General features: G+C 39.1%; 1 protein-coding gene across 2 annotated transcripts in view; it reads left to right on the forward strand.

Moving 5' to 3' along the window:
- SUCLG2 (succinate-CoA ligase GDP-forming subunit beta) overlaps positions 1–12,125 on the forward strand; it is a 363,960-nt gene that overhangs the window by 334,246 nt on the left and 17,589 nt on the right. For both annotated transcript variants that reach the window (XM_004372727.3, XM_023727934.1), the window contains exon 10: positions 5,081–5,201. In XM_004372727.3, coding sequence (XP_004372784.2) covers positions 5,081–5,201 — 121 coding nt within the window. The remainder of the gene's footprint in view (positions 1–5,080; positions 5,202–12,125) is intronic.

A 12,125-nucleotide genomic window follows, 5' to 3' on the forward strand; every position in this document is an offset into this window, starting at 1 on the left:
GATTGGTGCTCTACTACAAAACATCTGTAGAAGTCCAGATGGTCAACATTTAATCCAAAGCAAAGAGGAGATGGTAAGGGGGCAGAGAAACTAGAGTACTGGAAATGGAACAACCAGAACACAAGGAGAATGCTGACACAATGTGGAAAATGTAACTGATGTCATTGATGAATTTGTGTGGAAATTGTCAAAGGGGAACCTAACTTCCTATGTAAACTTTCACCAAAAGCACAGTAAAATATTATTTTTTGAAAAAGTGATACTGCCTGTTGTTGTATGCTGTAGGGTCGATTCCAACTTAGTGACACTATAGGACAGGGTAGAACTGCCGCGTAGGGTTTCCTAGGCTTTAATCTTTACAGGGGCAGATCGCCAGGTCTTTTCTCCCAGAGTGGTTGTGGGGTTCGAACCACTGACCTTTCGGTTAACAATAGAAGGCATTAATCATTGCACTACCAGGGCTCCTAAGAATACTGCCTACCACCGGCTAAGTATTTAATAAATGTTAGTTCTTGTTGTATTTTTGATTATTATTAACATATTGATTCTTAAAGAATATAGATGTTTTTCCCAGAAAAGTGTACATTCAAACAAAACATTGTAGATAGTTGTGAAGAATTCAAAATTCCCCTGTCAGTCATGCTTCTATCCACTTGCCATTATCTGCCTTTGAAGCCTGCATCCCCTACTCCTGTAGGAGCAGTTTAGTAATGGGACTTACCTGGTATTATCCTGAAAAAAAAAAAACAAGTTGTGTCTGAAATCGTCTGAGGATTCCTAAAGTTCATCAGTACTCAAAAGGGTTCATGTACCAAAGAATAGGTTTTATTATTAATTTTTGTTGGTTTATTTGTTTGGGGTTAGGGGGAGCCGGATAAATCCCAAAGGCTGTAGCTGTTCTTTTGATATTCATTGTGGACTCAAATCTGCAGTCAGAGTGTGTTTTGAAAAGGCAAACACACACGGACCTTTGAAAAACCAGCATTTGGACCACCAAACCACTGCCACAGCTGCCAAGAGTCTGCCACAGGCCTCATCTTGAGAGCAGCTGTCTAGGGTCTGGGAGCCTGGGCACCGTATCTGGCTCCTTAACCACCGTTAGATGATCTTTACTTTTTGCAACAGCAAATAGCCACCCTTGTAATTCTAACCCAAGAATTTGGAAAAGCTTCTGTTCCTCAGAATCACTTGGGAATCTTCCAGGAGAGTCCCCGGGTTCTTGAATAGACCTAGGACTGACTTTTTTTTTTTTTTTTTTTTAAATAACATTCTCTTTGCTGGGGGGGAAGAAGACTATTAAAAGTTGCTGTTGGTATTGTCATGGAACAGCAATTAATGGTGGTAATAATGAATGAACACGCGAAGCACAAATTGAAAATTTGACATGCTTTATAAATGCTAAATAATAATGATGTCATGAGACTTTCATTTTCAAACTATCTCAATTTTATTCTCAGTTTGAGATTGCAGATTACAGTATTTAATTACAGAAATTGGCCCAGAGTGAAACCTTAAATCAGATTTCCATTAAAGTGCCCGGCTGCAGCAAATTAGTCGATAGTGGGAGAGAATGGCACACTCTCTGGTTGAGTGGGGTCTTCCTGCCACCCCAGTGATCTTCCTTTTAGTGCTCTGTGGTACACCACGTGTTCTGAGCCGTGTGTGTTCCTGATCTCTGAGCCTGTGTGCTTCCATCCCTCCTTGTGGAAATGCTGACTGACTGTCAGTGTTAATCTAAGGCTGTTTCTCCCTTTCTGTCCCACTGCTTGTCCTCTCTTGCTCTCCCTTTTGTGTTCTCTTTCTCTTACGTTCCCTGGCATTCTCTCTCTCATGCTTCCTTTCCCTCTGCTTCTTTTTTTCTCATTCTCACATTCTGTCTCTCTCCCCCTTCCCTCTGTCTGCTCTGCTGAGCTCCCTCACTCTCTGCCTTGCACTCATGCTTCTCTTTGTCTCTCTCTCCCGCTCATATCACTCACCTCTGCCCTCCCTGGGATTGCAGCTTTCAAGACTTGCCCTGCAAACAGCTCTGGAAAAGGAAGGAATAAACAAGAAGAGCCAAGTTCCCATCCTGATCTCTGGTGCCCGCCACTCTCTGCGTCACTAGCCTCTTCTCTGGTTACTGTCCCATTCAACCTGTAGCTCCTGAATGAACCGAATGGGTTACCCTCTCCCTTCATCCTGGCTGCTCCCTTTTACCCAACATCCCCCTGTTTCCTTCTTTTTGTTGACTGGAATATCACCTCTTCCAAAAAGCCTCTCTCGTCCCTGCAGTCTGCATCAGTTCCCCTGCCCTGGTCACCTGTGAGACACCTACACGTCCTGTACTGTAATTGTCATCTGTTGGTCTGACTCTCAAACTAGTCTTTGAATTCCCTGAGGACGGTGATGCTGTCTTATTCTTCTTTGTGTCCCAAGCCATTAATTCTGTGCCTGGTACATAGGAGATGGCCATTGTCTATTGAAATTAGTTCAGTTCACTCATTTTTCAAACCATTGTTTATTAGATGATTACTCCATGTCATTGGATTGTGCTGACTGCTGATTATAAAAAGATGGAAGAAAGATATATGGTCCTTGTCATAGAGGACACAAAGGTGACACATACAAGGGAGGTGCGTCTTGGGGGCGGAGAGAGGGCAGGTGAGAACAGAATAAACCACATTGGAGAACAAAAGCAATCCATTTCTCAGTAACTGTAACAAAGCCGGTTTTCTCTGTTGGGAAAGAGGGCTTTTCCTTGGGCTCAGCAGCATTTGAGTTGATTGGCTTGCTTACATACAAGTTGTTGGATGAAGGGTATCTATTTTAAATGCCAGATATACATTAAACACAATAATATTCTCACATATGAGAGACTCTTGGGAACTGATGCTAATGGAGGGAACACCAGATTCATAGCGTGTGTCTGACACTCCCTCCAGAGCATGCAGCCATGGAGTAGAATTGAATCACAGGATCACAGGCATCTTACCTTTCCCCCTCCTCTTGCCTGTTTAGATGAATTCACATAAGTTAGTCGTGTGGTATAACTTCTCTGCAGAATGATCATACTGCTGTAGATAGTGATTCATTCTAACTTTGTGAGACAGGAGAGCCTCACTGAGAAGGTGAAATTTGAACTCATTCTTACAGAACGTGCAGGTTGCAACCTGGGCAAAGTTGTACAGGTGCTAATGTGTATTTTACTGCAAAGCCTAGTTCTACACAAACCTTAGTGAGCCTCTACAGTTCCTGAGTTTCTATCTTGGACCCTGTGGAATCATTATTGCTGTTGAGTTTTTTCTTCCATTGTTCTGGCAAGTTTCTCTCCACCCCACAGTTATTTGGAATTACTGCTGTATCAAACTTCAGTGCTAACAGCATTTAATAGCTGTCATTAGAAAGCAAGCTTCTGCTTACCAATGACCCTGCTGTGAATGGTAATGTGAGATTTTCTTTTTGGGGAGAAGTCCAATCTCTTAATTGGTTTGAAAATTATTGCTCATTTATTTTATTCTTAAGACATTACCTGTTTATTCAACTGCAATAAGTTTGTATTCTCATTATATTTGAATTCACATAGCTGTAGTCTATTCAAAGGAGTTTCTTCTTACTTACCCTGTAGGTAACCTGCTCACCTTTCATCATTGCTTGTTGAATAAATGCATGTATAAAAGCACTTTCACAATCGCTGTGCTAAGCATTTCACGTGTAGTATCTCATTTAAGCCTTTCAGCAACCTTCTGGACTAAGCACTGTTATTATTACCATTTTATAGATGAGGAAACCATGCTGAAGACAGGTTATGTAACGTGCCCAGGATCCCAGCTGTAGTAACTTGTGAGAATGAAAGAATCAATCAGGAATCAAGAGTAGACTTTGAGTCTCATCCCTGCTGTATATTAGCTGGGTGACCTTGGGACTTGTCACATCAATTTTCTGAGTAGCCTCATTAGCTACAGAGGGCTAACTATTACTATACTTACTGAATAGCGTTCTGGAAAGGATCAATATAAAAAATGAAGGTTCAAGTAATGAACTTTCTAAACAGTTAAGTGCTGTATAAATGTAAGGTATTCTTTTTCTCATATGTTTTGTGTAGTTAATTTGGCATATTGAAATAATGGGATTTAAAAATGACAGGCTAGACATACATATATGCTTTGCAATTAGTGTAGCATAATAATTGTGAATCCATTGTTGGAATTTTGATGCCTCCTGCTTGAAGAATAGCCATTTTCTGTGGGTGTTATCAATTTATCTGGGTAATGAATTCTCTTCATTATCTCATTCTTCATGTTAATTATACAGGATTTTCTCATACCTATTTATCAAGTCAAGACAAGTATGATTTTTGTTTTTTTGGCCCACACGCCTCTGAATATGGAGTATGTGCAAACAGGTTAACATAATGGATTTAAATTTACATTACTGAAAAATTCTAGTCAATGGCTTGACTTTTGTTATATCCTTGTTTGTTATATCGCTTTGTATCTTTCTTTTGTGTGTTTTTTTTTTAATCAAAAAGGTTTTTAGCAAAGATAATTAAACTGTCGCTGACTTTTGAGAATATACCTCTAGCATATCTAAGAGGTATTAAGGATGCATGGGAAAGTTTGAATCTTTTCCTATTAATACAACCCGGCAAATGATTAATAAGTTGCTAGTTTTGAAATACTGCATGAGGCACAGTGACAGATAAAAATTTAAACCATGGGGAGAAAAAACATAAGTGCATGAAATTTTAATTGACACTACTCATAAAAAGAACAGTTCCAGACAACAATATAGAAAATCCAGAAGACACTATATAACAAATAGATAAATGAATGGTGGTTGAATTCATTTTGAGTTCAGAGTAATGATTAATGGGATAGTATGTGTTAATATTGTAATGTTATATATTAATAATTATTAATTTAATACTAAATATTCTTACCATTTTCTGTGGCTTTTGCTTTACATTTTATGGCCTTGTAAAAAAGAAAAACAAAAATACACCTAGGAGTCTTTTTTTAATTGTTGGCATTGTTTAGGCAGTTATTTTTTAGAATATCAGCTGTCAGCATTTTGATAGGCAACTTCCTGTTTTTGACTCCAGGTTGAAGCCATCCTTGTCAATATTTTTGGTGGAATTGTAAACTGTGCCATCATTGCCAACGGCATCATCAAAGCCTGCCGGGAGCTAGAACTCAAGGTGCCCCTGGTGGTCCGGCTTGAAGGTGAGTTATGATGGATTTGCACTATGCCAGCACCCCTTCTCCAAGGTCAAGTGACCAGAGTTTTCTGAACTCACCTACTCCCCAAGATGACATAATGAAACACTGGATTACTTAAGATGAAACCAGTGTAGCACATGGTACTTCTCAGGGCCTCTAACAGGCTGATATGGATTGCTCCTCTCCAAGAATAGCATGTGTTATGATTCCCCAGATTTTTCAAATTTAAGGTCCCTGGATGGTGCAAACAGTTTGTGCCCGACTGCTACTCTAAAGGTTGAGGGCTTGAACCTACCCAGTGGTACTGCAGAAGAAAAGGCTTAGTGATCTGCTTCCATTAAGATTACAGCCAAGAAGACCCTACAGAGCAGTTCTACTCTGTGACACATGGGGTGGCCATGAGTTGGAATCAACTTGATTAGTAACTTAGCAACAGTAACATTCCAGAGAGGAGCCCTTTTATTTTGAACCATTTCATGAGATTAGTGTTCCATAAAAACATTCTGAGAGATGCTGCCCCAAGAGTTGTTCACCATGGAGAGCAGTGGTTCTGAAATTTGCTTATCTCAGGACCCCTTTACCTGTTAAAATCGAGGACCCCAAACAGTTTTTGTTTCTTTTATTTGTCAATACTTATTAATTTGATTAATTCAGTAATAGGAATGTCTATTTGGAAATTTTTTTACTATTTATTTGTTTTTTAAAAATAATAAAACCATTACAAGTTAACATAAAAATAATATTTCATGAAAAATAACTGTCTTTTAAAAATTTTAGTAACAATGGCAGCATTGTTTAACATTTTTGAAAATCTTTTTAATATCTGATTTTATCTGCTTCTGCACTCAATCTCTTGCAATATGTTGGTTTGGATGAAGTATATGAAGAAAACCTTGCTTCACAGACATATGTTTGGAGAAAGGAGGAATTTCTAATAACCTTTTTATGTAATTGTGTCTATTCGTCTTTGGTACTACGTTAGAAGTCTGTAAGTAGTGATTTCTTAGTGATTAGTTACAATATGGAATCTGAAAATATCTCGATAAAAATCCATTGGTGTATCTTGCACATTAAATGGATCTTTTACCCATGCATGATTTATAAAATCATGCATTGGTCATTTGGAAAATATTGGGTTATACAGCTCTTTAAATGTTGACCCATTTCAGCATATGATATTAAAAAAACATATTTGTTAATATCACCACCAATCTCAGCAGAAAAAGTCTGTAAGTATTGGAAGCCTGTCAAGTTCACAGTGGTGGATGCAAGTATTCAAAAATCCTAATTTTTTACTTGAAACTGAATTTTATTATCAACCACAGAACTGTCAGTTGTTTTTCTTGAAGTGGCAGACTCATTTCACTCATTCTCAAGAATATGCTTGCCAAATAACTAAGTCTGACCAACATAGTGTCCATGTAAAAATGGTGTTCCATGTAAAAAGTAGGTAGTTTAGCTCACTACTCAAACAATTTACACAAATGCTTTTCCTCAAACCAACCATCATAGTTCACTTTGCTGCAGAAGTGCTACATAAATGCACATAAGTGGGTATTTCCCATTTGATGACAGAACATTAAAAAGACACGTACTCAGGGTTGAGATTTAATAAAATTAATACTTTTTACTGTTCATCCAGTACATTCTGACTTGAAACTGGTGATTCATTACTTCAGGTGTGTGAGAACTATCCAAAAATCCTACCCACATCATCAACAAATGCTGATTACCATAATCAAGCTGCCCCTTGAGCAGATTTCTACAATATAGATTTTGGGAGAGCAGTTTCCCCAGGCTCTGTGGGGGTGCTGTACTTCCCTACAGACCTTCTTGGATAAGGTCCCAGGGACATGTTGACCCTGCTGTGTATGCCTGTCCTTTGGAGTCAGTACCCTGACAGCTGCAGCCTATTTCCTCTTTATTTGCTTCTTTCTTTGTGTCTCTTCTCTCTCTCTCTCTCTCTCTCAATGGCAAAATTTAATATGGACATGAAAATATATCAGTGAATTAAATCTTCTTAGAACATAGTTGATCCCTGTAAAAATAATTTCAATAAAAGAGAAGCAGTTGGCAAAGGTGCACTGAAAAGAAAATTGGTCAAGGAGTTAATGGGTTCATCAGTGTTGGTAAAATTCTGATTAAAATATTGGTGTCAGATTATTCTTAGGATCAAAGTGACCAATGACCCTCTGATTCTAAAAGTCAGCTCTCATTTTGTGTTCTTAAAGAAGAATCTTACAGAAGTTTCTATAAACAAACCAAACTGATGTCTGTCATTTGCAGGTAACTAGTTATGAGGGCATCCTGTGGTAGACACGTTCTTTCTAATGCTCCTCTGTGTGCCTGTGTTGTCAGCTGCCCATTGCCTTCGAGTCAGTCCATAATTATTAGTATAGTCCCAGCCCTAATGTCAACTCTTCATATTCCTAGAAAAGAGTTACACACTTTTATTTTTACACAGAGTACTAAAAGGAGCACTTCCTATCTTTAATATTCCAGAAGTATTAAATGATCCCTGTAATACCTGAATGATACATGTGCTAAATTATGCAAAATATCACACCCAAGATTATGTCCCTTAATAATCTCTGCCAGCTGCATCAAAGGTTTATCTAAGCTACTAGAAACAAGCTTGGAAATTTCTAAATTTGTTAGATAATTAGATTTATATTAAGTTAATGTACTTCCAAGCTACATGCCTGTGGTTTACTTAGTTAATTTATATATTAATAAGTATCATATACAGGTCACTGAGCTTTAGGCATTAAGAAAGAAGCAAAGAAATTATCTCAGTTTCAAGATAACTGGAGAAATTTAAAAACAGAAAAATTAGTAGTACAATTACAGACAATACATATAAAATGCTAACAAGCGTTCACCCTAATAGCACCTGCTCCTATCTTAGTAACAGTAGCCATCATGGTGTCCCAGGCAGCTACCAGCCTGGCTTGCAGAATCCTAGGAAACCAGTCTTGGGTTGATGACTTCACAGAGTCTACTAGTATCATGGGGGGTTGAATATGTTGACTCAAGATGAGCTCAAGAGGACACTGTCCTCCAGATTTATATAGGCTAAAAATATCCATGATGACCTTCTTTGCCACTAGCATACTTTCACTACAATAGCCTCTAACCTACAGTAAGCACCTAGGACCTTTGTCAAGAGAACAAAACGGAGAGCTTTTGAGGTTTTTTTTCTGGAATCCTAGCTGGTGTTCTTTTCTTCCTCTGTGGGAACTGGCATCTTGTGTTATAAACATCCTTAGGTAGTTAGAGGCTCTCAAACCCAACATTGTAGGGCCAAGGATACTCAGTGATTTCTGGGAGTCCAGCAACCCCACACCAAGATAAAATTGATAAGAAAGACCTATCCCAAAATTGTATAGTTCCTGCATAATAAGCAAAGGAAAGATGAAGAATTCTGCTACAACTGTGCCCTTGACACTGATCATAGATAACAAAGCACAGAAATTTGGAGAAGGTGTTGTCCATAAAGGCCGTATTGTTGTTTTTGTTGTTGTTAGGTGCCATTGAGTTGGTTTCTACTCTTAGCAACCCCATGTGACAGAGTAGAACTATCTCATAGGGTTTCCTAGGCTGTAATTTTTTACGAAAGTAGATTGCCACATCTTTTTCCTGAGTAGCTGCTGGGTAGGTTCAAACCACCAACCTTTTGCTTGTCAGCCCAAGTGCTTAACTGTTGTGCCACCAGGGCTCCTTAAAGGCTTCATAAAAGGAACTAAATGCAAACCAAGCCAGTGCTCCTTATGCTAAGGAAATGCAGACTCCTGTAAAGTATGTGTCCCTTAACATGAGTGTCTACTATAGCTCAGCCCACTTTCATTGGCATACGCCTTGTTTCAGCTTAACCAGTATCAACTACTGTAATTATAGAAGATTTAGAGATGTGAGTAGTAGAAACCTTATAAAAGGAGAATATACAAGTTGAACTTGGAAGGATACATAAGATTTGAATCATTAGAAAAGATAAGGGAATTTAGTAGAAAGAGGAGCCAGAAGCAGGTCATTAGGTTTGTTTCACATACAGGAGTTGGTACTTGGATCATAACAGAGGTAAAGACTGAAAATCAGGACCTGGGTAGATCAGAAGGCTATGCTGGTGAGAATTGCTTTGCAGCAGTATCTGATGGCTGAAAGAATGGAGCAGGATAAACAAGTTAGTAACCATAGACTAAGTAGTCATGTAGAGCATAAAACCCAGGTAAAATTGCCACATAGTTGGGAAAATTAGTTGGAGGCAAGGTCAGAGATAGAAAAAAAGAAATCACTAAACCCATTGCCATCAAGTTGATTCCGACTCATAGCGACCCTATAGGACAGAGTAGAACTGCCCCATAGGGTTTCCAAGGCTGTAATCTTTATGGAAGGAGACTGCCACATCTTTCTCCTGTGGAACAGCTGGTTGGTTCCAACTGCCAACCTTTCGATTAGCCGCTGCATGCTCTAACCATTCTGCCACTAGGGCTCCTTATAGAAAAGAAGAGAGAAAAAGGGGAACTTCATTATTTTCAGTCTAGTGGCCAGAAGACTGATGGCATAGTTGATGGACTCAAAAGTCAGAAGTGGGCAGCAGTCAAAGAGAATGGGAAGGAATTATAATATATTATAGTCACCCCAAATTTGAGATGAAGCTAGAATTTGAGATGAAGGTAGAATTGTGCAGCAAGATGTGGAAGGACTGGGACCAAAGTCAGAGGTGGAGATGTGGGAATACAGGGCATCATCCAAGAAGAGGTGTGATAAACAAATGGAAAAGTTCCCGCCATTTTGAAGACCCTCAGTGAATCATACTCAGGACTTGCTGCACTAAAAATTGTTCCCCTGCAATACAGCTCAATTAAAATGAGAAATCAACTAATAACAAAAATATCTTGTCACAGATCTGGTTCTCAGTGTTCCAGTGGGAGAAAAATTGTTAACTACAGGGACCTTTGGGGATTTTCTCTTTTACTCAACCTAAATTTTTCATTTGCTTTTCTCTGGGTGGTGGTGTTAGGTGCCATTGAGTCGGTTTTGACTCATAGTGACCCTACATACAACAAAACGAAACACTGCTGGGTCCTGCGCGATCCTCACAATCATTGCTATGCTTGAGCCCATCGTTGCAGCCACTGTGTCAATCCATCTCATTGAGGGTTTTTCTCTCTTTTGCTGATCCTCTGCTTTACCAAGCATGATGTCCTTCTCCAGGGACTGGTCCCTCCTGATAACATGTCCAAAGTATGTGAGACGAAGTCTTGCCATCCTTGCTTCTGAGGAGCATTCTGGCTGTACTTCTTCCAAGACAGATTTGTTTGTTCTTTTGGCAGTCCATGGTATATTCAATATTCATCACCAACACCATGATTCAAAGGCATCAATTCTTCCTCAGTCTTCCTTATTAATTGTCCAGCTTTCGCATGCATATGAGGCAATTGAAAATACCATGGCTTGGATTAGGCACACCTTAGTCTTCAAAGTGACATCTTTGCTTTTCAACACTGTAAAGAGGTCCTTTGCAGCAGATTTGCCCAATGCAATATGTCGTTTGATTTCTTGACTGCTGCTTTCATGGGCGTTGATTATGGATCCAAGTAAAATGAAATCCTTGACAACTTCAGACTTTTCTCCATTTGTCATGATGTTTCTTACTGGTCCAGTTGTGATGATTTTTGTTGTACGTTGACGTGTAATGCATACTGAAGGCTGTAGTCTTTGATCTTCATCAGTAAGTGCTTCAAGTCCTCTTCACTTTCCGCAAGCAAGGTTGTGCCATCTGCGTATCACAGGTTGTTAATGAGTCTTTCTCCAATCCTGATGCTGAGTAGGAATATAAATTCCACTTTTTCCACAAACCTCTCCATACTTAGTTATATTTTACCCAACCTTAGAGTAAGATTTGGTTCCTTCTGGCTTTGTTTTTTTGATAGAACAGCTCTTCCTTGACTAAGGTGGCATAGAAAAACAAAGCGGTACAAAGAGAGAGGAATATTTTGGACAATCCCAATTGATAGTTTCTATTTAACCTAACATAACATCATACTCTCTGTCTTAGCTGTTGTACTTCCCCATTATCTTTATTTGGATTAGTATTAAAATTAGTCCACATTCCCAGAAAACACACCATTCTCTAGCCAGGGAAAGCGAGATGACAAAGAGGTGTTATATTAGTTTCCTAGGACTGATATAACAAAAAATGCTACAAACTGAGTAGTTTAAAACCACAGAACTTTATTATCACAGTTCTGGAGGCTAGAAGTCTAAAGACAAGGTGTTGGCAGGGTGGTTTCCTTCTGAGGGCTCTGAGGAAGCATCTGCTCCATGCCTCTCTCTTAGTTTCAGGTGGTTCCCAGCAAACCTTGGCATTCTTTGACTTGTAGACATATTGCTCCAATCTCTGCCTCCATCTTTATATGATTGTATTTCCTCTGGGTTTCTCTGTCTCTTCTATATGCACACTCTTCATATTGGATTAGGACCCACCCTACTCCTATATGACCTCATATTTACTTAACTGATCAAATCTTCCAAAGATCCTATTTCCAAACAAGGTCACATTTAAAGGTACTGGGGATTAGGACTTCAGCATATCTTGTTGGCGGACACAGTGCAGCCGTTAACATTCAATCCATCCCAGCAATTTGTAGCAGAGCCAGGAGACACATACAAGTTTAGTAGAAAAATTTGCCACACCACCACAGTCTGAATTGCAGTAATTATTATTGCTAACATATATCGAGTACTTTCTAAGTGCTGGGCGCTCTGCCACACAGTTTGAACAAATGTGAAATTTTTAGTGGCCAAGATGACAGACATTCCAAAAGCCCAATGGTGTATTTTGTTAGTAGCGTCTGTATCATGTGAATAAACAAGATTGCCCTTCTTGATTTTATGTGGCCATTTGGAAGATCCAGGACCCTGGCC

Source organism: Trichechus manatus, unplaced genomic scaffold (genome assembly GCF_000243295.1).
Source record: "Trichechus manatus latirostris isolate Lorelei unplaced genomic scaffold, TriManLat1.0 scaffold00020, whole genome shotgun sequence".
In the NCBI taxonomy this organism is placed as follows: domain Eukaryota; kingdom Metazoa; phylum Chordata; class Mammalia; order Sirenia; family Trichechidae; genus Trichechus; species Trichechus manatus.